The 26,845-nt window shown below is 59.3% G+C and overlaps 1 protein-coding gene across 1 annotated transcript; it reads right to left on the bottom strand.

Moving 5' to 3' along the window:
* Window positions 1–694: 694 nt before the first annotated feature.
* Window positions 695–26,070, bottom strand: EPHA2 (EPH receptor A2). The gene is made up of 17 exons (XM_055001057.1): window positions 25,975–26,070; window positions 20,862–20,929; window positions 18,543–19,203; window positions 10,747–10,902; window positions 9,849–10,181; window positions 7,540–7,664; window positions 7,222–7,381; window positions 6,971–7,073; window positions 6,265–6,320; window positions 5,885–6,010; window positions 5,582–5,764; window positions 5,380–5,441; window positions 4,974–5,183; window positions 3,727–3,876; window positions 2,989–3,182; window positions 2,674–2,829; window positions 695–1,904 (listed from the first exon to the last, which is right to left on the bottom strand). The coding sequence occupies exons 1-17, from the start codon at window positions 26,063–26,065 to the stop codon at window positions 1,799–1,801; spliced, it is 2,940 nt and encodes a 979-aa protein (XP_054857032.1). The 5' UTR covers window positions 26,066–26,070; the 3' UTR covers window positions 695–1,798.
* Between the last annotated feature and the right edge of the window lie 775 nt (window positions 26,071–26,845).

Below are 26,845 nucleotides of genomic sequence, written 5' to 3'. Positions count from 1 at the left end.
GTGGAGGGGAGCACGTTTGAGGCCCACCCCGACCCCAACAGCAGCCCCGTCTGTGGGAGCGGAGCCAGTCGGGTGGGGTTCTAGCCCCCACCCCGAACGGAGACTGCCCTTACGCTGGTTAACCTCCTCCCCCCCCCAACACTGAACTGTTGCAGACCTGGGGGAGGCTGTACCACATGGCTGTACCACTCTGAGGCCCTCCTGCCTCCAGCTGCTGGTTCGTAGAGGCCCAGCCCCAGCCAAGAGGGCAGCGCCAGGGAGCCTCTGAGAGAGGTGGGGGAGGGCTTGTGGCAGAGACTGTGCCAGAGGGAGCCATTGCAGGGTGGGGGGGGGAGCACTGGCGGGGAGGGCGGTTAAAGGCCAGGGCTGCCCCACACTCCCAGGCAGGCCACATGGGCTCTGAGGCCTCAGGCCTCTCTCCTTCTGTGGCACATGGCACATGGCACAGGGGGCCATAGGGCTGGCCTCACTAAATTGGACTGAAAAGGCCGCCAGTCTGTGCTGCTCTTCTCTGCTGCAGCCAAGCCAGGGTGCCCATCTTCAACACAACGCAGAAGGCCCCGCGCAGGACCGGAGAAAGAATTCCCGTCCAGGAGGGGAACCCTCGAGCATCCCAGAAACTTGCCAAGATGCAGAAAAAGAAGGTCATCCATGCTTTGGACATCGCCGCAGAAGACAAAGGCCGCATTTTAAAGAATAAAAAACCTGTATTAAAGCCAGAGAACAGTACTCAGACACACCAGAAGAAAACTTCCCTGCGTGGTTTGTTGAGAACTGTGCATGAGTTACCATTAACAGTAAGATGATGGTATCTGCTTCCTTACATCAATAAATATAAAAAAATAAATTACATTTTTTTAAAAAAAAGAATGAATGAAGAACAACTGTCAAGTGAACAAGAGTGCATTGAAGGGTTGGGGTGGGAAGAGAGGCAGCGTCTGGAAGCAAGGAATAAACAGGAGAACAGGAGGCAGGACTCGGAAGGGGCCCCCTGCCCAGCCGTCCTTGGCAAAAAGCCCTTCAGAGTGGCAGGGGTGACAGGGCTGCTTGGCACAGCAATGCCCCCCATGGAGACTTCCCTGTGGCTTCCTCCCTGGCAGTCAGGTGTGAGCCGAGGAGGCGGCAAGTGGGGTGCCACAGCGGAGGCTGCCGTGGCCCTGTGGCTTGAGGCTGCCAGCAGCCCTCTGGGAACCAGGGCTCCGGTTAAGTGCAAGGACCAGACTGCTTCAGGTTCAGCCATCAGACCCCACCCCATTTAGGAGCCCCCCTTTCTTCCTTCTGTGGCAGGAGGCCAGAGCCGGTCTACAAGAGCTGCATCATGGGCTGGTTTGGAGCTTCCAAATGTTCCCAGAGTACGGCTTGATTGGGGGGACCTGGTTGATGAGTCAGCAGCTGTGCGCCACTTTGGGTAACCAGGAGCAGGCAGCAATGGAGAATCTGCCACAGGCAGGAAGAGGGAGAAGTGGCAGCTTTGGCCAGCTCTGCACAGCAACACATAGCCGGGGAGCGCAGCACCAGCCCCCGCCTGCCCCCTGGCCCAGCACCTCCTCATTCCACAATGTCCGGGGCACTTGGAAGGACAATAAATACGAAACTTTGCTGAGGAAGAGGAGAGGCGGGGAGAGAGGTGTTCGCTCGACCCCCTTTGGCACCAAGCAGGCAGCATCACGGGTGAGAAGGCACGCGGGGTCTCTCCACTTCAAGTATGTCCCAGGAAACACGTGGTGGCAGGCGGACCATCGCTCAGGAGACACAGCCACCGACAGGAGCAGGCAGGAGGCCCCCCTGGGCTGCCGCCTCAGATTGGAATGCCAACGGTGCTGACCTGCTCCTTCAGGCCGAGGAGGCTGTAGGCAATGCGCTTCTGGTGCCCCGGGAGACGCACCCCGATTCTCTTGATGTCCCTGGGAATGGAGAGAAAGCCTGGTAAAGTGGGAAGTCGTGCCATCTTGACAATCGGCAGGATGCATTTCTCAACCCTCCCCCAACACTGGCGGTTCAAGAGTGTTAGAAGTTCTCTCATTCTTGGGGGGAATATTTGGGGGGAAGCATAAGAACATAAGAACATAAGCAAAGCCATGTTGGATCAGGCCAGTGGCCCATCCAGTCCAACAGCCCACCGACAGCCTAGCAGAGCCACAGGACGATTTTCAGCAAGCAGGCCCTGTGCAGGGACAGCCCGTCTCCCCGGCGGGGCTCCACCGTCGCGTTCAACAAGCCACAGGGTTTCCTGCAGGGAGCCGGCTTCGGCCACACCCTCCAGCCCCTCAGCCTCAGCAGGGAGGGTGTGTGGGAACATTTTCTTGCCATGGGGAAACTGAGGCAGTGTGGGCCAAGCGGTGGTGGTCTCAGCTGAATTTCAATGAACAAGCGGCACCACTCCTGCTGCGGTTTTCTTGCACAGGGCAAGCCAGCGAAGGGGCTGTGCAGCGCAGGCAGGCAAGGAGAGCCCCGAGTTCTGCTCCTTGCACACCCAGGGCAAGGGAGCTGCGCCTTGCGGTCACACGGACCACCAGCTCAGGACGAAGGGCTGCATGTCCTTTGGGAAAGAGAGGGACTTTGCACTGGGAGCAGAGACTATGCCTGGCCTCGCTCGGAGGAGAGAGAGACACCTGCGGGAGCGAGTGGAGGGGGAAGCCAGCTTGGCACATGCCACTGCTGCGCCTCACTCACTCGTTGCTCATCTGGACCACCTTCTCCACGGTGTTGTAGCCAGCAGCCACAAAGTGCTCTGTGTACTGGTGCATTTTGATGGATTCCAGCCACTCGGGCACCGTTCGGAAAGGGATCCCCTCCGAGCCACTGGTGCTGGGCAGGCGAATGGAGACCCTTCAAAGACAAAAAGGGGACTCCTGGGTTCAGCGAACTCTACAGGGAAGAGCGTCCCCCAACTCCGTTTTGAGAGATGGGGCGGGTGGGAGCCACGCCCCTGAAGCAGCCACTGGGTGCGGTTCCGAGTCTCAGCCCAGGCCCCGAGGGGGCACCTACCGAGGGTCAAAGTCTGCCACGGTCTTCAGTGATTCGGGGGAGTGGAGAAGTTTGTCTAGGAGGCTGACAATGTCACTGAACTTGGGCCGGCGGCTCCGCTCCTGTTGCCAACATTGCATCATCAGCTGGTAGATGGCGGATGGGCAATCCATGGGTGCTGGAAGCCGGAAGCCTTCATTGATGGCCTTCATGACCTGCCCAGGAAGATGGTGGGGGGGGGGGGTTAAGCAAAGTGGAAAGAACCCTTTTTGTGTCCAGCACCCCCCCCCCCAGCCCTGAAAGCAGCCAGGAAGCATTGCGATGGACCCACAACCACCCCAAGAAGCCAGGCAGGCAATCAGTGCCCAAAGTTTGAGCCCCATCTTAGCCTGGCATATAAACTTCAGCTGGGAAGTGTGTGGAGGGACGCTTAAATTGGCGGTCTAGGAAACCTCTTGCTCTCTCGCACCCAAGTAGGACCGTTTGGCCCAACAACCCCATGTCACGAAGCCAGGCCGCACTGCACTGGTCATAGCCTCAAAGCTGCAGAGGGGCAAGATGGGCAGAGATCTCAGTTGAGGTCGTTGGACTGGAGCGCCACGGTTCTCCTCCCCTTCTGTATACCAGAGGATAAAATGGAGGGAACCCAGAAAGGCCTCCATCCCCCAGGGGTGCATTTTTGGTCTGTGGATGTAAGCTAGCAGTGGAATGTAAAATGGTGGGAATAAAACCAGCCCCTGCCCTAGAAGAGACCCTCACCTCGTGATTGGAGAGTTCCCAGTATGGCCGTTCCCCGTAGGACATCACCTCCCACATCACGATGCCGTAACTCCAGACGTCGCTAGCAGAGGTGAACTTGCGGTGCGAGATGGCCTCGGGAGCTGTCCAGCGGATTGGGATTTTCCCACCCTGCGGGGCCAATGCAGAAAACCCCAAAGGCTCCTCAGCACTGCTTCAGAGCCGCTGCACCCCCCCCCCATGTGCCTTTCCCATGCAAAGCCTGGCACTGGAACGGCATCCACACAAGAACGCCCACTGCCCGTTGGGCCCCTGAGGTTCTCTGGGCTCACCCTGGAGGATGACCCGCGCTGCACAAACCACGCCTCGATTGCCCACTCTCAGCAAGACATCTTCCCTGTCTTGACCACTCGATCCCAGTTTTCCTTTCCTTTAGTTTGCCTTTCCTGACTCTTCTGCCACAGACTGCTCTTCCTAATGCCAAGCTCAAAGCTAACCGAGATGGCCTGAGCAACCAGCCCACCTGGGAAAGAATTTGGATCCATCTTTCATCATAATTCTGGCTGACCCAGGCAAGGTGTTGAAGGCGGAATATTTGTTCTGCACATGGTGAGGAGCGCACCACAAACGCGTAAAACGTAACACTGGTGTTCCTCCCAGGAACCTCAGCTTTCGTTAAAAATAACAAGATCTGAGTGCCGTGGCATCGTAGAGACCCACGGGATTGTCAAGGCGCAGCTTCCTGAGAGCTCCCTTCTTAAGAAGGCATCTCAAAAGCTTCCGCCCTGAAAAACTGCTGGGCCTCTAAGATGCCGTCGCACTCAGATCCCACTGTTCTACTGCAGAACAACATGGCTACCCACTTAAAACGTTAAAAATAGGTTTCTAGCCCCTGTGGCTGAATTTATGTTGAAACCTCAGAAGCTTGGGGAGGGGGGGGGTTTCAGCTGAACACAGCAGACATCTGCTCAGAGCTGAATTTTCAAGAGTGGCCTTTGCTCTTCTTCTTGAGTCCCAGAAACCACAGCTAATCAGGCTAAGCAATAAGCGGGGTTGTGGAATCGGAGTTTCTCTTTCTTTCGGCCACAGTTGCTGCATCCATTTGACCCCAGAGAGGGCAGAAAATCACAGCCCTGACCCAGCAGGTTTGGGACAGCGGCTCCTTTTATTCTCAGCTTCTCCCCCTCCTTCTCCTGCCCCACCCTGTGCAGTTCCTGGCACCCCTCCCTGGGGAGCTCAGAGTCAAGGGACGGCAGGGCGCTACTCACACTGGTGGTGTAGGTGGCATCGGCATCGTCTTCCAGGACCCGGGAGAGACCGAAGTCAGAAACCTTGCAGACGAGCTGGCTGTTGACAAGGATGTTGCGAGCAGCCAAGTCCCGGTGGACATAGTTCATGCTGGCCAAGTACTTCATGCCAGAGGCAATGCCACGCAACATGCCCACCAGCTGCATGACGCAGAACTCGCCATCTTTCTCCTGCGGAGGCAAGGCCAAGACGCAGGGCTTGATGCAGACAGGCGGACTTCCGAGGGGCCTCCCTGAGTGAGCTTCAGGGTCAACAGTGGCCAGCATTTGCCAAAGGAGTTTCAGGGTCAACCTGGACCAGGCAATGCCAGCACAGACCCCACCCCTCCCCGCCCATCGCTTCCAGGACAAGGGGGCACACGCTTACCCGCAGGAATTTATCCAGGGCGCCATTCTCCATGTATTCCGTGACGATCATGAAAGGCTTGGCTGGAAAAAGAGAGAACGAATGAGACGCGCCTGGTGGAATCCAGCCATCATCCACTGTGGCCTCCAGGTGGAAAGCAGAGGCGGGTCAGTGTGGGAGCCCAGCACAAGCCCCCACCCCCACCCCGTCAAGGGGAGCTCACATTTGGAGACCACGCCCTCCAAGCGGATGATGTTGTGGTGGCTGAACTGCCCCATGATGCTCGCTTCGCTCAGGAAGTCAATGCGCTGCTTCTCCGTGTAGCCCGATTTCAGGGTCTTGATGGCCACTGGGAGGTCCTTCTTGCCATGTTTCAGCATCCCCTTGTAGACTTCCCCAAATTCACCTAGCAAGAGAAGAGGGACAGTGATGCAGACCCCAAGTGGAGGGGGCGCCCTTGGCACAAGAGAAGGGGCTACCCTCTGTCCTCCCTCTCTGCCAGCGCGACTGCTGTGCTGCCCCCTACCTGCCCCGATGACTTTCTGCCGGGAGATGCATGAGGAAGGAATCTCAGTGGTGAACTTCAGTACGGCCTGGTTGGGGTCTTCATAGGTGTGGGGGTCCACGTATGTCTTCAGTGGCTTCAGCTGGTCTGAGCGGTGCAAGGGTGAGAAAAGGGACACAGTGAAGGGAATGCCCCCTCCCCCTGGGTCCTGGCCAAGAGGGACGCTCCCTCCCCCACCCCCTCCCCGCCAGTTTAACAACTCCTGCTTGGCATGAGGGATGGGTGCAAGGAGACTTCGTGAATGGATTTTGTCCACCTTCCAGGTCTGAAAGGGACCCCCACTCCGGCTGGAATGCCCCTCAGTTGGCAACCTCGAGCAGCTCTGCCCAGACACCACTCACCAGACCTGGAGAAGTAAACGTCCCCCGATGTCTGTCGCGCCCGCGAGTTCTTTTTCCTGAAAGGGTCCCCAGCAGCAAGAGGCTGGAATCAGACCTCTGAAAGAGGGGCGCAGCGCTACCCCCTCCCTAACTCCTAAGAGCCAGCCCTCCCAAGTTCTAGCCCAAGCTAGAATATATATATATATATAAAATAATATATATTTTTTGAAAATATAAAAACTTGAACAAGGAGACGTCCAGCACAAGGGAAATGTCACGCACCAGAGCCGCCCCTTTCCCCTTCAACTTTTGGCTGGGAGTTTCATGAATTTTAAGGCCAACCGAATTAAACCAAGCTCCCAGAGCCCAGCAAGTGAAGCCTGCCTGGGCAGGGGCCTCTGAGAGGCAGCAGCCTCTGTGAGTAGAGGAGGAGGCTCACCCAGCAGGGAAATCATCCCCGGCCTGACACACGCCACGCCCCGTTGCTCCCAAGGGTGGGGACAGCCACCTGAGAAATGCCAAACTAAGCGAGGGCAGGCACACTGGCAGCTGAAGGGCCCTATGGCCACCTCTGAGAACCAGGCTAAGGTCTCACCGTGAGCCCTTGCCGGAGCTTGGCTGCCCAGGAGTGCCGGAAGAATGCAACAGATGGCCCCTGGGGAAGCCAGGCCGCACGAATCGCTAAAAGCCCATTCAGCCTCGGACAGAGACGTCTTAACATACATACCTCCGGCGAATTAATAGGACAACGGCCAGCACCACAAAGACCATGAGGGCAATGCCAGTGATGGAGCCCCCGAGAACCGCGGCCGTATTTGCACCCTCAGAGCCTGCAGAGAGAGGAGAGGAGAAGGGGAGGGGTCAGGAAATGTCATTTGCCAGAAACAGGGAGAAAGCTGGCCCGGGCGGGGTGTGTGTGTGTCTCTGCCAGCCCCTCCCCCCCAGTCAATGGGAGGATTTCCCCTCCCCGGGACTCACGCTCTGCAAGGGTCTCGAACTCATGCTCCGTGCTGTAGGCCCCATGGCCCTCCCGCGTCAGAGCCTGAACCCGCACCAGGTACTTGGTGTTGGGGATGAGCTTCATCAGGGTCACCGAGTTGTCTTCACAGCGCACGACTGAATAGCTGTTTTCGTCCTTCTGCAAGACAAACAAAACCCTTCTGGGAACTGCTAACTTTGGAAGGGGGGGGTAAGAGGGGCCCCCCCTCCCAGCGTGTAAGAGCCAGGCAGGGCGGAGGGAGCAAAGGGGTGCTCAGAAGGGAAGTGCTTGGCAAGGAGGGCCGGAAGGAAAGCTACCTTCTTACTGTAAGTGACCTCGTACTTCCAGACGTGGCTCTGCTGCCGGGGAGGAACAGTCCAGGAAAGGGTCAGGCTGGTGGCCGTGCGGCTATCCATGGTCACAGAGGTCACGCGGGGAGGTTCTGGACAACGGGGAAGCAGAAGGATGCTGAGCAAGTGCCCCGGACCCTGGATGCTGCCCCCTTTCCCTGCCCCCTTGCCTGCCACAGTTCATCTGCTTTGCTTTGGCCAGAGATCCGCCATATCAGGACGGGTCGGCTCAATGCCCAACCCGGCCCCACTGTTCAGTTTTGCAGGGTCCTTTGCAATCCAAGCGGCAGCAGCTCCTGATGTGCTGGCAAACAGAGGCACGTGATGGCACTGGGCCACCGCTGGTGTTTGCCCCAAGACCTTTGCAAGGGCCTGGCCTGCCAGGCCCCAGCTTCTACCAGTGGCCAGTCAGACACTCTGGGAAGTGCAGGCGTACGGTGATCCTAACTTTAAATATACGCTGGTGGATTTGGGACAGGTTTTGAACGGGCTGAGACCAAGGTGGAACGAGAGCTTGGGGCTGCAGTGGAAAAGACCATGCAAAGACGTGCTCCAAGGGCAGCAGTGGTGAAAGAGGGAGTCCCCCCACCCTGGAGGTTATCAGGAAAGGGGCTGACAGTAAAACAGCCCACATCGCGACACTCTTGCATAGGGGCGCCTCGTTTGGAACCCTGCATGCCCTTTCAGTTGCTGTTTAGGGTTTTTGACCCAGGAGGCCAGAGAGTTTGCATTTAGGCTGTGTGAATCTGCAACCATGCAGTTTTTCCACTGTTCTAATTAACTTACAGTTTTCTGCCTTGAAGGATAACTTACAACTAAATTCCGGAATAATAGGAACAGAGTTTGCAACAACCACTCTGGGGGATGCTCAGAGGTGTTTTGCATCAACCCTTTAGAGGGCAGGAATCAGAAGGTTTCACAGTAACATAGTACCTGTGCTTATATTCCGCTCTTCTGACTACACAGATCAGTGTAGCCCCACTCAGAGCAGTGGACCAAGTCAGTGTTGCTATTATGCCCACTACACAGCTAGGGAGCCGAGCCGAGAGGAGCCGTTCCCACATGGCGCCCTGCTGAGCTCAGGGCAGGAGTGGGATTCAAACCAGGGGAGTGCTGATTGCCTCTATTATTATTCTGTATACACTGGCCACACCCTAAACCTCTCAATCTCTCAGATTTGGAATTCGGTGAAACCTGCTTTCCCTTTTGCAGGGGCAAAACTCTGGGTTTGAAAGCCTTGACATTTAACCTAATTTTTTTAAGTGAACTTAGGTAGAATAGGAATGGCATGTATGTTAAATGGACTGATTTCTATGTGGTATGTCTGTGTATTTACTCAATAATGTACTGTTTCATCAGACCTAGAGTTAGACTATTTTAAAGTTTTCATTGATACATTATTTATTTACTGCCTGGGAAAGACAAGGTTTCACTTTGAACCTGGAACAAACCAACCAACAAACCTCAACCTCTCGGGTAGAGAACGTGCCCAGCAAAGACTGGTGCTTTTAGGGGAGCCTTCAATCACCAGGCATTCCTGGGACTGAGTGGTAAAATTGCTGCTTTAATTCACTCAAAGAGAGAATTAATCTCCACGTGGCTCTTTCAAGTAATGACCCCCCGCCAAGGGGGATCCAAGCGACTGCCACATTTCTGGCTGCTGCATCGCAAGAGAGAGACTGCAGAGCTAGAAAGAATGTGGAACAGGGGAACCCAGGTGGCCGAGGGGAGGGAGCCTCTTTCCCAGGAGGAAAGGCCAGATAGCCCAGGACTTTTCAGTCTGGAAAAGACAGCTGGGAGGCGGGGGTAGATGACAGAGGTTTATGGAGTTATGTATGGAGTACAGTGCAGACAAAAGGAAGTCCTCCTTTACTCAAGGAGTAGTTAAACTGTAGAATCCACCGCCAGTGGAGGTAGTGACAGCCGCGAGCATAGCTGGCTTTCTAACCAGACAGATTCCTGGAGAGGCCTGTCGATGGTTACCAGCCACGGCGACTAAAGGGGGATCTCTATATCTGCAGCAGCAACTTCTGGACCCCAGGGCTAGAAGGCAGCAGCACCGGGGAGGCCTCTGCCCCTCTGCCCTGCTCCTTGGCCCTCTTGGGCAGCTGCACGAAAGGAGAGGCTGGGCCAGATGGGCCTCTCCCCTTATGCTCTAGGGCCACGAGGAGGCCCCTGGGCCGTAAGGCCACCTGGCAGGATACCAGTTGTGCCTGCCTGTCTACACAGTGCAAACACAGGGCACGTCCTCCTATCAGGAGGGTGGATATCCTTACCCGTCTGGTTGATGCTGATGCTGGTGACCACAAAACTTCGCTGCGTGCTGAACGATGACACGCCATTCCTGGCCTCCACTGTGAAGGAGTAGTTCACATGTGGCTCCAGGTCACTGATGGTGAGAGAGGTGCCTGTCATGGCATGGACTGGCTCCGAATACCGGACCGAGGCATCGCAGGGCTGGCATTCCCCCGATTCTGGCCAGCATTGTGCGCACGTCACGCTGTATGTGATGTCCTCGCGGCCTCCAGTGTCCTGCGGTGGGGACCAAAGCAGCTGCACCTTGGCGCCCAAACCGATTGCTGTGGCACCTTGGGGAGCTGAAGGGGGCCCTGCAGAGACAAAGGGTGACAAAAAGCAAGCCCTCCGTAATGCAGCAAGGCAACCCCTCCACAGGGCAAGGGCTCCTGCCAAAGCTAAGGGCTGAATGGGCCACCAGGTTCCCAGCCAGACTGGAGCCCTCTGCCAGCCCCTCCCGCTGCTTCACTCTGCCCTCTCTTCGGCTGCTCACCTGAACTGAACCCCGCTACTGCCATGACTGCTTCCCTCCCAAGGCTAACACTCACGGGCTGAGCAAGGTCACCCTCGCCCCAGCCCCCCATTCTTTTCCATAGCGCTGCTTTGCAAACGCCTGCAAACTGCCTCTGGACTTGGAAGCTCCATTCCACTTCATCTCAGTGAACAGCCGTTCACAGATCTGTCTCCCCTTTGTTTACCCAGCTGTGATATGGTCTCATACTCGGTCCCCCAGGAAGGGGAAGGGGCCCAACAGACTAATCACCTCCAGCTCAGAAAGACGAGCACTAGGCGCGGGCAGGAGAGAACTCTTGCTTTACGCGAGTTTTTGCCCTTCTCTGGGCCTCAGGCAAGGGTGCTCATCCTCACTCCCTCACTTACGTGTGCACGGCAAAGAGACTGGGTCGCCCACAGCCCGGAAATAGCCCTCCTGACAGGGGCATGAGGTGGAGCCAGCAGAAGACGGCCGTGTGTGCTGGGGGCACTTGGAGCAGGCGCTGTTGGAGACGTCTGGTTTGAAGAACCCAGGGGGGCAGGCTGCAGAGAAGGGAGATGAGGGGAGGGGGGGTTAGCCAGAAACCGTCAAACAGTGTGGACAGAGACATGGCCTCAGTCCGGAAGATCCGGATTCAAGTCAAACTACGGCACGGCCTTCTCTTGGCCTCAGGGTTCTGTCTGTAAAATGGGAGTAAGAGTGAAGCAAATGTGCATTCCCAAATTAGAACTGGTGGGAGGCTGGTACATGCTCAGAGGCGCTCTGGTCTCTGCCGTTCAGCAAACCAGGGCTAAACACAGAAAGGCGCACTTGTGCGCCAGAGGCAGGCAGGCAGGCCTGTGTTTGTGTTGTGGGGCAGGGGGCTGTGCAGAGGAAAAGGCCAACCCAGTGGCGCAGGCACGAGGGACAGTCCTGCTCATTTCCGGCAGCCAGGCTTCCTTGGGAAGCAAGTTTGTTCCCTAAAGTCCCCCTGGAATTCCATCACTTCCTCGAGGACAGGAAGCACTTTCTGACGCGGGATGTGAACTCCTGGCATCCGTTGGGTTCCCACAGCCGGACTGATTCTTTTGCTCTTGCCCAGAGGCAACAACAGTGCTCTTCTTCTGCCCCTGCCAAAGGCAGCCCAAGGGCAGGCGGCTTCGAGAGAAGCCCCAGTGGGATGCGGAGCAGCCACAGCGGCCAGCCAGTCAAACCTTCCTGCCTAAAAGGCAGCAGCTCCGAGATCCCGGCCCAGCCATGCCTTCGCCATAAGCCCGGAAGGATGTCTTGCTCAGGGCCAGGGCCAGCTGTAGGGGTGTCAGCCGGTCTGCCCAGCGGGGACCACGCCTTCCCCCTGCCCACCAGCACTAGCCCCCAAGGGGAGGAGCCCCCAGGCCTCTCAGACGAAGCTCGTGCGGAGCAGGAGCTCTGTGCCTGCTGCCTCTTGGAGCAGCAGCAGTCCCCAGGCAGGTTTGGGGAAGAAGCAGGCCTAAGGGGGAGAATGCCAAGAGGGATCCCCAGCAGCCACGGGCGGAAGGGGCCAGGCTCTGCAGTGGAGCTGCGCGCTGCCTGGGGGCGGCCTCCGATTCCCTCCCCAGTGAAAGCCCCCCCCCCCCAGCAACTGGGAAAGGCCATCCTCGGGAGAACCCGAGCTAGAGAGAGGGGTCAGTGCCCGGGCAGAAGGCAGATTCAGCTGCAGCAGCCCCAGAGCCAAAATCCTTCTCTGACTCTCGACTTTTGTCCCAGCCACCCTCTGCTGCTTTTCCTCTCTTCCCCCAAAGAAAAACCCCTAAAAAAGCAACAAGCAGCAAGGCTCCTTCTGGAACGCAGCACAATTTGTACTTTTTGACCCTCCTCCAGTGTGGCTTTTCCACCAAGTTGTTTGGTCCTTCTGGGACCCGGCAGCTTTAGCATCACCCCCCCCCCCCGCGAGCCTTCAAGATCTTGGCAGGAGTGGGGGGCTGCATTCCTTCTGCTTGCTTAGAAATTGAGGAGCAGGCAAATTGCTGTAGGGCTCTAGGCAGGGGCTGGTGTCCAAAGGGCAACCATGGGGCAGGAAAGCTCACAAGCCCGCCCCCAAACAAAAAAGAGGGCACGGGGGGGGGCTTAGCATGCAGAATACAAGGGGCTCGGGAGGGCGGGGGAACCCAGGAGCATCAGGACCATGAACCCTTTGTACATTTGTGTCCAGCCCTAGAAAAGTTCTGCTAAAGCGGACACTTTGTGCTTTCCTGCCCCCACCCCCTCCAAGTAAGCTGCCTTAATGGTCCTATAGATTTAATACACATTTTTAAAGATGGAACTAAAAACTTAATAGATTAATAACCATCTAGCAACAATAGTGTATATGTCTGAGAGTGCACGCACGCACACACACACTCTGTGCACATGCAGGGTGCATTTCCTTTCTTTCCTCATGTGCACCTCACAAACGCAAGACTGGGAGTAAGGTAAAAGGCTTCTTGGTAGCGGGGGCCTTGGGGGGAGACCTCTTGCGTAGAAACCGAGACAAGTTTTCCAAAGGAGATCTTCCTGTTCCGTCCAGTCCCCCCCCCAAAGGGGGCTGCACAACCGACCAGGGAATTAGGAAGCACGAGGGAAGAGAAGCCTCCGGGGTCAGGATCCAAGGGGGCAGCCCACAGAGTGGGGGCCCTGGCAGCCCCCCTCCCCATGACACACAGCCAGGAGCACCCAAGGAAAAGGGGGGGCCCTCCTCCCGTCCACACTGAACACGGCAAGGCAGAGCCGTCAGTTGTCAGCCGTCCCTGCAAAGAAGAATGCATGGAATGAAAACTAATCCGGCCACAGGGGCCACGCAGCAGCCGCCGCACAGTTCTGGGCGGAGGAGGAGCTCTCCGCCCCCAACAAAGCACTCCAGGGGCGGGGGGGGGGGAGAGAGGATCTGGTCTCCTGGCCCCTGAAAAAAGCATCCGTGGGGTGAGTCTTTAAAATGCAACCCCCCCTTTTAGCGCTGTTTTTAAAAAGAACGGCTGCCTCCCTGGCCACGGCTTCTCCCCTTCCTCCCTTGCCTCTGGGCACAATTAGCAGGCATGTTTAGACCGTCCCGGGTGCTTCCGCAGGCAGGTGTGCTGGCAGCTGTATCCCAGGTATTCATGGTGGGAAAGACCAGGATGCTGTCGAGGTGCGCAATTCCCATTCACGTGGCGAGAGAGCCTGCAGCGAACCGGTGTCTGCAGGCACTCCCCATTCAGCCCACAAGAGCCAGAGTTCTGCCGACGGGGTGGAGTCTCATCTCCCCTCCCTTGGTCAGTTTGCAGCACCGCATGCTGGGACATGTAGACGCCACCAGCGGCAACACTGGTTCAGCCTGGCAGCTTCACCGGGGGTGGGGGGGGGAGGCTGTGGGCTGCAATCCCCTCTTCCTTACTAACAGGGCTGGCAAGACAGCCCTTTTACTACCTATTTCCATTAAGCTGCTTGGGTAAGAATGTGACTGCAAGTATCAATGTCCCAGTAATTAGAACATGAGGAAGAGATACAACCGTTCCCACACAAGCTGATTGCTTGCGGGAGCCTCTGCCCTCCATGGCCCCCTCCCCAGGAGTGTTCCTCTGGGGCTGGATTCTGCCCCAGGCACCTTCCAGTCCTGGGCTACCAATCCATGGCCGCCCTTCACTGGCCTCAAGCTTTAGACAGTGTGATTGAAGGGTGGGGGGCGGGGCTGAGGAAAAAGCCCGCACCACCTCGTGAAAAAATCCATCTGCCCGCGGAACGTGGGCACAGCCACCGTCCACATTGCCAGGGGAACAGAATCTCCTTGCCAGCTCCCTGGTGGAAGCTCACAGGGGGGAAAGCCAAGCGGGAAAGAAAAGGGAGGGGTGGCTGGTGGCAGCAGAGAACCTGAGGAGGGGAGAGGTTGTGCACACACAGGAAGCCAAGAATCTCAGTGTTTATTCCTGAAGATAAACCTCCTTTGTTTCCTGGCATGGGCCTCCCATCTTGCAGAGGCCAGAAGGCTGAGGGAGGGGAGGTCAGAGAATCGTATACAAAAGGGCAAATTCTTTTCTCCACTCCCCCTTCCGCTAGAGGAAGCGCCGCTGGCCGGGAAAGGAGGAGAGTCACAGCCCCACGGCACGTGGCAGGGTGCAGGTGGGGCAGCCTGGGCAGTGAAAGCCCCGCCTCTTCTCTGCCCTCTCTTGCTGAGCACAGCCAGCCCCCCAAGGCCCAGGCTCCCCCCCACCCACACACACACACCCTACCTCCACTTGTCTTTTGACACCAGCAAGCCTCAGGCAGCCTCAGGCAACAGTGTCCTGAGGCCATCTAGATGCAGCCTGGCATGACGGACCGCTTGTCGAATTTAAGAGATGGTGGGAGAGGTCCAACCTCGCCAAGTTACCCAGGAAGTCTGACAGTCCCAACCCTCGCTCCTGCCAGCACCAGCAGCAGCTGGGGTGCATTTCTTCTGATCCTGCTTTGCCTGTCCAGGAGCCTGAGGCTGAGATGGGGTCAGAGGTGGCTGCTCAAGGGGAAAGAACAAGCAGGCCAGGGCACCTGCTGCAAGGGGCAGAGGGGTCCCTTCTCAAAGCCTCGCTCACACGGGTGAGCATAAGGCCTCCGCTGTTGCCAAGGGGCCTGCCTGCACGCCACCTTCTGGCAACCCCGTGCCAATTGCTGCCTCCCAGAACAATTCTTGCCCACTTCTAGACTAATCAACAGAAAGCAATAGGAAGGAAAATGGATGGGTGACGAGTGGTGGAGTTTGGCTGGGGCGGGGGTGGGGAGGTCTCACTCTGGAAAAATGGGTGCCACACAGCCCCACTCACCCCAGCGGAAAATACGCAGCCAGTCCTTGGCACAGCGCAACAGAAGAGGAGGAAACCTGGCAGGGAAGAGAAGACCTCCCCACAACCACCCAGTGCCACCTTGAGCTGCTTGGGGGGGCATGGGGGAGGAATGTGTCAGGGTGGTCAAAGTGGGAAGGGTGGCAAAGGAGGCCTGTGTCTTCAGGGGAGGGGCCCCTGGCTGAGTGGCACCTCTCAGGTTACCCCCCCCCCCACACACACACCCTGGCTGCATCTCCCATTAAAATGACCAGGTAGGAAGTGAGGAGAAAGGCCCCTCCCCCCAAGCCCCCAGAGACGCTGCCACTCAGAGGAGCCGAGACTGACGTGGGGCTGGGGGGGGGGGACTGACTTGGCAAAAGGGAGCTTCATCTATTTTTCTTCCCCCACCACACTACAATCCAGCCCCCCCCCCAAACCTCCCTATAGGAGCCCAGTAAGTCGCCCTTCCTTGATTCCCAGGGACATTTGCCCCTCCCCAAAGGCCTGCAGCCCAAGGGGGACACAGCGCTGGCTCTCATCACAGGCTGAGCCAATCCACTCTCCTCCCTAACTAGGGCCTAAAGCACTCCACTGCATTTTATTTCCTCCCCCATTTGATCACTAGAAAAACAACCCTGAGAGGCAGGACAGACCAAGAGCTTGTGATGGGCTCAGGGTCAGCCAGGAGGCTTCCACAGCAGAGCAGTGATTTGAATCCGGCTCTCCCATTTGAATCTCTAACCACTAGGTAACAATGGCTATTTTCAGCCCTGAGCACCAGACCTGGCCAGCGCTGTCACCAGCTGCTGCAGGTTGGAGGAGCAGAGAAAGAACGAAAACCACATCCCACCCAAGGCCCGTGCCCTACCAGAAGAGAAAGCAGCAAATATTTCTCAGAAAGGAGAGGCAGATTGGGACCCAGCCTTGTCTAGAGGCCAAATTGGGGGGGGGGGGCTTCCCAGCCTCAGTGGTGGGGGGCCACACATGCTCAGCACACACTGGGCGCGCAGGACCGCCCTCACGGGGCACAGGTCTAGGGACAAGTGCCTTCCGTCAGCCTTGCAAGTCTCCTGGGCCCACACGGGCCCCCTTTCCAGGTGCAGGGCCAAACCTGAGCAGTGCCAGATGCTCTCCGCTCCCAGCCCAGCCCCACAGCAATCACTTAGCCAGCAGGCCCTACAAAGCAGTCGCTTCTCCGGGAAAGTGTGGGGCTCCCCAAAACAGGGGCCCTGGGACAGTATCCCCAATTGGCTATACCTTCAGAATGCCCCTGGTTCACGCTTTAGTGAAGGGGAACAAAAGAAACAGCCCCCCCCCCCAGGCACCGTCAGTTCCATTTGCTCAGCAAAAACGGGCATGGTCTGCTCAGGGATCAGCTGTTTATGGGGCAGACCAGGATGCCCAAGGGTGTCCCCTCAGCTGCTCACTGGCCCCCTCCGCCCCCCGCCTTTCAGGGCAGGCTTGTCCCTGGGTGGAGGCAGGCTGGGTGGGTGCTCAGCCCTGCCTCCTTCTCTGGCAAGGGCACAAGGCTCATACCGGCATGGCAATGGTGGTGGCCTTCCCCGGCAGCCCCTCAGCAAGCGCCTGGTGATCCTCCCCCCACAGCACTGCCAGCAGGACAAGAGAGGGAGGTGGGAGCGCTGAGGGCCTCCCCATCAGATGAGCCTTGCTTGCTCAAGAGCCGGGAGGGCTTCATAACCTTGAAAGCCGCTTATCTGGCTTTGCAAAATCCAGGCACATTCCTAAAGCAGGGAGAACCTTCCACCTCAACCCCCCCTCCCCAGGATGCAGGTGAAGGGGCAGCAGGAGGTGGGTGGGTGGGTGGGTGGGTGGAGGAACTCGACTAACACATCTCCAGTGGAGACTGCCCCCGGAAGCTTCTCCATGTCACCCAGCCCTCGCCTACAATGCCCAGCCTCACTGCCTCTCCATCCAAGGGCTCTCCCCAGCCTGCCCAGGGGAGCCAGCCCCAACATCACTTCCATGCAGCAAGGGGACCCGAGGCAGGGCTCTTCCAGGCGCCTGCACCAGTGCCCAAAGCCTCCCTCCCCCTGCTCCCTGCACTGTGCCTGACAGGGAGGGAACTGGGTTGGAAGGCAGCGGGTCTGGGAGAGCCTCCCACAGGGAGAGTCCAGGCACACTGGCTCAGTCAGCACCAAACCTCCCAAAAGAAGGGACCAAACCAGCCGATCCAAGCTGGGCTGCCACTGGGCCTCGATCCCCCGCCCCAAGAACCCAGGATTTATCCTACAGTCTCTCAGATGCAGGCAGGACGTCAGAAAACGCAGTGGAAGCAGCTCTGGAGCAGGGCGTAGGCCTGCCACGTAGGGGCAACACCTCCCTCCCTCCCCTGTCCTGTCCTGTCCTGCATGGACGTTGCCCTGATCTTCACAGGCAAGGAGAAGGACTGCTATCCCAAGCGGGAGGGAGCAGGATGCGATCTGGAGGCCAAGCCCCACTGCAGCCTGCTCCCACCCCTCTCCTGTCCTTTGTTCCGGCCAGCTGACCTTCCGTTCCGTATTAAACCTGCTCTCTGGGCACAGTGCTGCCTCACGAAAGCTGGACTTTGGTCTGGGCCCGCCTGGCACTTGGTGCCCCCTCTTAAGGAGCCATTTACCCCCTGGTTCAAGCGCCCAACTCACCATTATCCAATGCTGATTGCGCACCTTGCGGCAGGAGGGCATTTTTGGGCCGTGACAGCAAGACTAGGCAAAACTGGGCGATGCAGGACAAGTGGCCCTAACCCTCCCTGCTCCTCTCGTGGTGCCACAAACAGCCTGGGCGGGCGTGGAAGTCTGAGGGCAACCTGGCTAAGTGGGCCCTGGGGAGATAACTTGCCTCTGGATACAGGCCTTGGCAGGGTAAAGGGACCAAGAGACATTCAGGGCTGCAGGAAAGCTTAGAAGTCCACAGAACGAGGCACAAAATAGTTCCCGGCCCGGCTTCCTGCCAGCGCTGTGCCCGGCCTTGTCTCCTCAGGCCACTTGCAGGGGACCTCCTGCCCTTCCCCCATCCTGAAGGTTTCCCAGACGCACCCCAGCCCCAGCAATGAGACGGTTCTCCCTTCCCCATTTTATCCTCACAACAACCCTGAGGTAGACTGTGCTGAGGCAGAGAGAGAAAAATTGGCCCAAGGCCCTCGAGTGATCCCCTCCGCTACCGGTCTGACCCAGCTCTCGGGGCTACACCAACCCAAGTGCACCGAAAGAGGCTGATGTGCCATTGCGTCACCCGCACAAACCTCAGAACGTTTTCCAGAACCACGACAGGATCTCACTCGGAATGGTTTGGAATGGCTGGAATGAGGCAGGGCAGGGGAGAACGAACACCACGTCCTTGTCCTATTGCTCCAAGGCCTTGGCTAGGGCAGGCTACAATCTAGCCATGGAAATAAAAGAAAACCCAGCCACGGTTACCTCTGCAGCTGTCTCCATCCTTCTCGTGGCCCTTGCGACAAAGGCATGCCCCAATGGGCACCAGCCACTCCCCGTCTGAATTGCAGTGCATGGCAGGGTTCTCGTCAGCCACAGCGTCCCGCACGCATGTGCCCCACACCTTGGCCAACCCCTGCGAGTCGGCACCGGCAGTGGTCTCAGGGAAGCTCGCCATGTTGCGGAGGACACTGGGGCACTTCTTGTAATAGATCCGCACAGAGAGGAGGGCCACACAAGCGCCAATGTCCTGGAAGGCCACGTAGAAGCCCTTGCGCGTGAGGGGCCCTACTGAGCGCACCTCCGTGTTGATCTTGACGTTGCGAGAGGTAAAGTCCTCGCGCACGGTGATCTCATCAGGGGCAATGGTGTCAATCTTGCGGAAGAGCCGCTTCTGGAAGTTGGTGCCGTGGTCCACGTCCGACTCAGCATAGTAGAGGTTGAAAGTCTCCTTGCAGGTGCCCATTCCACTGGGGAAGCTGTTACAATCCCGGACGGTGAAGCGGAGCTCGATGAAGATGCGCTCTGCCTCGCTGCGGACTATCCAGTTGGTCCGCAGCCAGTTGTCCTGGTCCCCCTCCATCACGTTGCAGACTGAATAGATGTAGATGAGCGTATCGTTCATCACATTCTGGAGAAGGTCCCACTGGCAGAAAGAGGAGAGAGACGTTGCCGTTCAGGGAGGAACCTGCAGGACCCAGGCGGACACTTGCCCAACTAGCCCCCCTAGCCACGACGGGTGGAGGGCGGCTGAAGCGGCCCTCTACGGAGTCGGCCCCCGGCCCGCCCCCATCTCTCAAGCTTTGCACTGTCTGCTCAGACCGGCAGGTGTTCTCCAGGGTCTCTCGTCATCTCCACCTGAACCTTTTCCAAAATGGATACGGGGAGAAGTGTGTACGCTACTTAAGCCACTTTGGGTCCCCGTTGGGAAGAAAGGCAAAGTATAAACAAAGGAAATAAATCCAAAATGGGGCCGGATGGAGGAGGGCACTCCTTTCTTGTGCCCAGCAGCATCGGGCGTTAGCTGGACTCTGCTTGCCTGTGGAGGTTTTGCCCACAGAGATCACAGTCAAGGACAGATCCGTCTTCCCTCAATTGGTCTAAGCCAGGGGTGGGCAATTGTTTTGGCTCGGGGGCCACTTTGTGGGAGCGGAGGTTAGCGGAGGGCCGCACCTTTTAAAATGATTGCATTCATTAGTTAACTTTGCATTTCAGAAAAGGTATAAATTGTATCATAAAAATCAATAAATATAAATTAAATAAAATGGTGGTAGTTTCATTCAATTTATTTATTGCGTATTGACGTAGCCGTCCTAGTGGAAAATACGAGACGAATCTTCGGTCGCGCACAGGAAGGAAATCTCGGTTCAAGGCGGATTTTTCTGACTCTCTTGGCGGGCCACAAAAAACTCTGTAGCGGGCTGCATGGGGCCCGCGGGCCGCAAATTACCCACCCCTGGTCTGAGCCGTTTAAGCAGCTACATAACTACCAATTCCAGAGCTAAGGACCAGTTTTAAAATAATTTTTATTTATTTGCTTCATTTATATCCTGCCTTTCTTTCTAACAAGGGTGGGACCCAAAGTGGCTTACAATGTCCCCCCCTCTTGTCCATTTTACCCTCAAAACAACCCTGTGGGGTAGGCCAAACTGCGATAGTGCAATCGGCCCCAGGTCACCCACGCACCTTCCAGGGCAAAGTGCAGGCTGGAGCCTGGGTCCCCAGAGCCTCGGCTGGCCCTCTAGCCACTCCACCAAGCTGGCCAGAGCATATTCCCCCTCCCCACCTCCCAACGCTCACATCTTCTCTTTTCTGAGTGAGATACCTGCCCTGGCCACGAGGACGCCACCTGGGCTTCCCACCCACCCACCCCCTTCATCGCCCCTTTTCTAACGCAGCCACCAAGTGAACTTCAGCTCACCACAGGGCCTCACCGCCCCACAGGAACCCAAGCGCCCTGCATGGGTGGTCAAGCCAAGAAAACCAAAGACCAGGCTGGGGGCTCGGCATAGTCAGGGACTCCCCAGGTATACAGAAAAAGAAGGCTGTTAATTAACCAAAAGAAAAGGAAGCAACATGCCTGGAAAACGGCGGAGGCGTGGGGGGGGCGGGGCGGGGGGACTGAGCAGGCTTGAGAAGGGAAGGAAGTTGGGAGCAGCAGAGAGTTGGTCAAGCAAAAAAGCCCCGAAGAGGGAGGGAGGGATTCCCATTGCTCCCCCCATCCTTGTTATTGCACAGCTTTACTGGGGGAAACAAGCCGAGCATCAGCTGTTGGCCTCCTCGCCACTCCTGCCTCGGACTTACCCCTTTGCCGTAGGGATGGTTGAGCCAGCCCAGGTCCCCCTGAGCCCCAGCAAAGTCCAGGAAGACAACTGAAAAGGCAAAGCACAGCCGGTCAGTACGCCCACACAGCACAGACTTTTGGGGATGGGGCGAGGAGGAGGCATCCCTGAGAACAGAGCTCTGATCCGGCCTCCCGGGGCAGCCGGTGCTTTGCAATGCCCATAAGGCAGATTGATTTTTCACATACACCTATGCAACGTACCAGCATAGCCAAGAAGGAAATTGGGCATGGAACGAGGGGATTGGGGGCGAGGGACTACCAACTGCTTCCTTGAATTCCAAGCCACCAGGAAATGTTCCCCTCACACTACATGGAAGCCAAACAAGAGGCATGGCTGGAGGGGAAGAAACCAGGTACCCCTCCAAGAGGCAGCTGCTGTAGGGAGGGAACATACTTGGAAGGCTTGCCTTCACACGCCATATGCAATGGCTCCAAGGGGAGGGGCAGCCGCTCTGCACATGCTCAGAAGCACCTTGCTCTCCTGGGTTTCCGCTCACCCACACCTCTTCTCTGCCCCAAGGCCAGGAAGCCCCGGCCACCGGCTTGCTCGGGAGACAGAGGGTGGGGCCTGTGGGTTTGTTGGCCCCAGAAGCACAGGGCACTCTTCCCCCCAGCAAGGCTCCTTGGCCTGCCTGGCTGCGCGCCTCGGGTGGAGGCTGGTGTTCCCACCCACACAAAGCGGGTGCTGAGGGCTGCAGCAGGCAGGAACAGCCAGCACTGCCTTGCTTGTCTGGATGGGATCCCGGCTGTGCCTGGCTGGCTGCTAGGTCACCTAAGGGCAGCTTGAAGAGCCCAAGTCAAGCAGAGGAACACGGAGGGGAGAAGGGGGGAGGGGTCTCTGCCTGCTGGCCCGGACTTAAGCAGCCGCACAAGCAAGGAAAGGGAGTTTCTGTCCAAGCTGGTGGGCAGGGCAGCACAGTGGCTAGAGCAGCTTTGGCCCCAGCCTGTGCCACAAGGCCGGCTGAAGGTCCCCTGACCAATCAGGCCTGCCTGCTAGAAGCGCTTGCCGCCCCTCGCATGGGGAGCCCCCTGCAGGATGCCCAGCCAGGGAGGGAACCCGCCTGCCTGGCCCTCCACCTCTAGGTACAAGGATGATGTGCCCTTTATCTTCTGGGTAAGAAAGGGATGCCCACGCAGCCCCTGGGCTAGTGGGTAACTCCGGCTGCTTGCACAGGATGTCAGGGGCTGGGCTGGCTGGGCTTTGCACACACAGGGATGACAGCCACATCACACTCTTGCAAAAAGACACACACCAGCTGCTTCAAGCCAACACCGCCCTTCTGCTCGCCCTCTTGGGGGGGGGGTCTGAATAACAGCCTCTCTCAGTAGTTTTAATGGTCATTCAGGGGTATAAAGTATTTCGCAAGAACCCGAAATGGCTGCCACCAGAAAGGCAGAGAAGAACAGCGGAGGACTCCCCTACCACACCTGCCCCTCACCCCTTACCCGCAGCAGCAGCAGCAGCAGCCCCCTTCGGCTTCCTTCGCAAGCAGAATCATCTGCCGCAAGAAAGAAAACTCCCTGAGGAACTCAAGGCTGCTTGCTGGTAGCCCAAAGCACCACCAGAAGACGCTGCCTGCTGCCCCTCTGCACCACTCGCTGGTGTGGATGGCCGCCTTCCTAACAAGAGATCTGCCCAGGACAAGAACTCGTGCAGAACTGCAAAAGCTGGCCTCCTCTGGGTGGGGGGGGCATCCCAGACCGAGAGGGCCTCCGACTGGGACACCGCAGGAAGTGTGCCTCTGCCGGTAGACATTTGGGAGCTGCTGCCACAGACTGGGCTGCCTGAAACCACACACACTGTCATGCACACCACATCGGAAGTTCTGTGATCTCATGCTTATCACACAGCCAAAGTCACCCTCTGGTTTATGATAATCTGCTGGTATCCAAGGAGATGGCCAAGCCGCTGAGCCTGTGAATCAGAGGTGGTTTATTTGGGAACAGGGCGGGGGCCCAGGGGGCAAAGGGCTCAGGGCTAGAGAGAGAGGGGTGGGCCCACAGCCCAAGGAGAGGACAGCCTGCCTAGCCCAGGTCCACCAGCAGCCCTAGCCCCCTCATGCAGCCCCTTGCCCTGGCATCTGAAGAGATGGGAGAGGGTCTAGGACACGCAGAGCGCCAGTGCTGGGGGGGGGGCTGGGGGCTGAGGAATGAGGAGCTGTAACCTCAAGAAAGGCTTTTCCATGGAAGTAGCTGGAGGTGGGACTGGGAAACGCTCTACGTTGTCAGGCCCTTCTGTTCAGCCCCCCCCCCCTGCTCTGCCCCAGACGGCTTCTCTGTCAGTGTGTGTGTGTGTGGGGGGGGGGAGAATCTCACTTCCCGCTGCTGCTGTCCAGAGATTTCCATCCCCCCTCCTTGCAAATGTCTTCCAGATGCAAAAGTCTTCGGATGAAGGCTAGGTGACTGTGTGGAGAGCTCCAACCCTCTCATCAGAGAGAGGATGCGTGGGGGGGGCTGCTTGCCCGTTTCAGCCACAGACCCGGCCCTTTCAGGGAGGGGCTCCCCTCGAGTCTTGCCACTTCTACCAGCAAGACTAGCTCTACAGGCAGCAGACTCCATTTGGCAGCCTTCAGAATGGCAGCTGTCTAGAAGAACCACCCCTTAGAACTCTGCATATGCACAGAGGCTCAGAGAGCCAGTTTGCTGTAGTGGTTAAGAGCCGGGTTTGATTCTCCACTCCTCCTCCACTTGAAGCCAGCTGGGTGACCTTGGGCTAGTCGCGGCTCTCTGGAACTCCCTCAGCCCCACCCACCTCACAGGGTGTTTTGTTGTGGGGATGATAACATACTTTGTAAACCGCTCTGAGTGGGCATTGTCCTGAAGGACGGTATATAAATCGAATGTTGTTGCTATTATTAATTGTTGTTGTTGTCATATGCCGGCACTGAGCCGCGTCATTCAGATGGGCTCTGGGATGGGAACTAAGCCCCAGGATTCGGCCGGAAAACCCTCTGGATTATTTCCTTCACAGCCCAGCCCAGACAGCCAGAACATCAAAAGGCTTTGACGGAGGGGGCTCTCTGTCTCCCCAGCCCCCTGAGCTCTCGCTACAGTCCAAGCCAGGCACTTCGGGGAGTGTTGCGGAACCGCCCCAAAGACGGAGAGGGCACGCGCTGAGGCCTGCCTCCCTTGGCGCTGGGTGCGTCTCCCTTTTGGACTGTTGCAACCTGTTCCAGGGAGGGGGAGAGGTGGAGACGTGACTCTCACCCGGCCCGTGAGATGCCAGGAACCCTCCGGCACCCGGCTCTGAAGGGAGACGGTGTGCCAGGCGGGCTTCTATGGCCTCTTCCCCAGTGCTGCCCCCATACAAGCCTTCCGCACCCCCCCTGCACCTGACCCACAAGCTGCCCCTCTTTTCTGGGGGCACCACCTAGCGGGGGAGGGGGGTCTGGACGGGCTTGGGGGCTCCTAGCATCCCTCCCCGTGGGGGCTCAGGGGCTCCCCCTTGACAGGACAACAGCCGAGAGGCCGAAGGCGGAAGGGGGCCGGGCGGGGCCTGCAGCCGCCTCCCAACCCTTAAGCGAGGGCAAAGTCTTCTCCCAGGGCTCGGCGCCTTCGGGCAGGAGAGTTCCGGACTCGCCTTTCAGCGCTTGGCGAGGAACTCTGTGGGGGGACAGCGAGCGGCAGCGTTGCTTCGGGACAGGCCAGCTGCAGGGCAGGGGCTCCCAGGAACGCCCCGTCTGGTCTGCACCAGGCGCCGGCGCCTCCGGCCGCGCGCGAAGCGAGTTTAACTCTCGGCCCGGCGCTCCCGTCCGCCCTCCGCGGGGCTTCGCCGGGGTTGCATCTGGCCTGGCTCCCGCCGCCGCTCCGCCGGGCGCTCTGTTGGTGCTCCTCAGCCCTCGGAGCCCGCTTGCTCGCCCAGCCGCGCCCCCCACACCGTGGCACCCCGGCTCTGCTCGCCGCGGCGGGGCCTCCGGAGCCGGCCAGGGCAGCTGTCTTTCCGCTAGAAGGAGCGGGAGAGCCGCCCGCCGGCTCCCCTCACGTCCAGGGCAGTTTCGCAGCCCCAGTTCCGAGAGCTCCACAGCCCGCCCAGGAGTTCACCGGGCCGTCCGCGGACACGGACCAACCGGACCGGCGGAGCGGGGCAGGCGGGTTCGATGGCACCAGCGCGGCCTCGGAGTATCGGGCTGCGCTGCCGCCGAGCGAGAAGAAAGTGCGGGGGGAGGGGGGGGCTCCCACCTTCCCCGGCTCCCCTTCCAGCAGTGGCGTGGCGTGGCGTGGCTTGGCACCCCACCCCGCCCCGGCTCCGATGTAAGGGCGGCTCTCGGCACTACGAGGCCCCCGCCGCGCCCCAGGCCCGCCCCTCGCCCCTTCCCCGCAAGCGCGGCGCCCAGAATGCTCCGCAGACCTCGGGGCAGAGCACCAAGGAGGCTGCCTCTGGGCGTCCCCGGAGCGCGCCCCAGACCGGCACGGCCGGCGCCCGCCCACCGGAGGAAAGGGAGCCCCGCAGCCCAGAGCCCGCAGGCAGGGCGGCCAGGGGAGGCGGCGGGAGCGACCCCAGGGGAGACCCGAGCTTCGAGGCGCCGGGGAGAGGGCTCCGCCGTCGCCCCGAGGGACGGGACAGCCCTAGCCCTGCAGGCTGCAGCGGGCTGGGGGATCCGGGCCAGGCTCCCTCCGGGCCCGCCTTAGCCTCGAAGGCTTCTCCGAGCCCCGCTCGGGCCGGCCCAGGACCCGGCCGCTGACGCGCCGCCAACCCCGGGAGGGCCCGCTGAGCCGGCGCCGCTCCCTCCGGGCCTCCGGTTGCCCAAGCGGGCTGAGTCGGCGCAGGGCACGCCCTCGCCCCGTCCCTCCCGCGGCTGAATCACCGCCTGCTTCAGCGCCCGCCTGTCCCGCTTCCGGGCCTGGCGGTCGCCGGCGGGGCAAGGCGCCGGGAGCCCCCCAGCTCTTCTTCGTGCCGGGGACTGAAGGCGCAGAGCCGGCCGGCCGGCCGGCCGGCCAGCCAGCCCCGGAAAAGAGCACGCCAGCAGCCCGGCCCGGCCCGCGGAAACTTTGGCGGCGGGACGGGACGGGACGGGAGGGGGCGCTCCCGTCCTCCCGGCCCGGCCCGGCCCGGCCCGTCCGAGCGCCGCTCACCTTCTCGGGTCCGGCCGCCGCTCAGGCGCGCGAGGAGGACGACGAGGAGGAGGGCGAGGGGCGCCGCCGCGGGCCCCCTGGCGCTGCGCATGGCCCGGCTGGCTGGCGCGGCGAGAGGCGGACTCCTCAATGGGAGCGGGTGGGAAACTTCGGGCCCGCTTCATTCATGCCCGGCCTGACGTCACGCGGCCCCGCCCCCTCGCAGGCGGGCGGGCGGGCAAGCGGGGCGGGGCCTCCGGAGGGCCTGCCGGCGACCAGCGGCTCTTCGGGGACGGAGGCGAGGCGCGGCGGGGCTGCCCTCGGTCCCGAGAGGCGCAGGAGCCGCGGCCGGCCGGACCCGCCCGCTGTCCCCGCGCTTGCCCCCCCCGCCGCCGTCTGAAAAGAGGGAGCCGCGGACAGCGCCACCCCCCCCCCCGGTAGCCCCTGCGAACAAGCAGAAGGGCGGGGGGCGTCGAGCCGGCCCTGCTCCGCGCCAGGGATGCTCAGCTGCGGGCGGGAGGAGAGGGCGAGAGAAGGGACAGACGGGGCGGGCGCCGCGAGACTCGTCCTTCGTTCTCCCGGGACTCCCGCGCCCCTCGAAAGAGCCGCGCTCTTCCCGGCCCATTCACCTCCACGGCCGCGGTGCTTTTCGAAAAGGGCGAAAGATTCCAGTTGCACTGCGGCCTCATGAAACACCCTAATCCCCGCGATTATGTATGTGAAAAACCCCAACTCTGCTGAATCAATGCTGAGCGTCGTCATTACACCTCATTCATTTCCCAGAAACCCCAAACTGCGGCTGCGCCTGTCTCATTCAGCACTGCTCTTTACCAGGCAACTCCCAGCCACGGGCGCAGGGGCCCCCTTGCCCCGGACTAGGTCTTGCCCCATC

This window comes from Eublepharis macularius, chromosome 17 (assembly GCF_028583425.1).
Source record: "Eublepharis macularius isolate TG4126 chromosome 17, MPM_Emac_v1.0, whole genome shotgun sequence".
In the NCBI taxonomy this organism is placed as follows: domain Eukaryota; kingdom Metazoa; phylum Chordata; class Lepidosauria; order Squamata; family Eublepharidae; genus Eublepharis; species Eublepharis macularius.
This window is presented reverse-complemented; position numbering and strand designations above follow the sequence as displayed.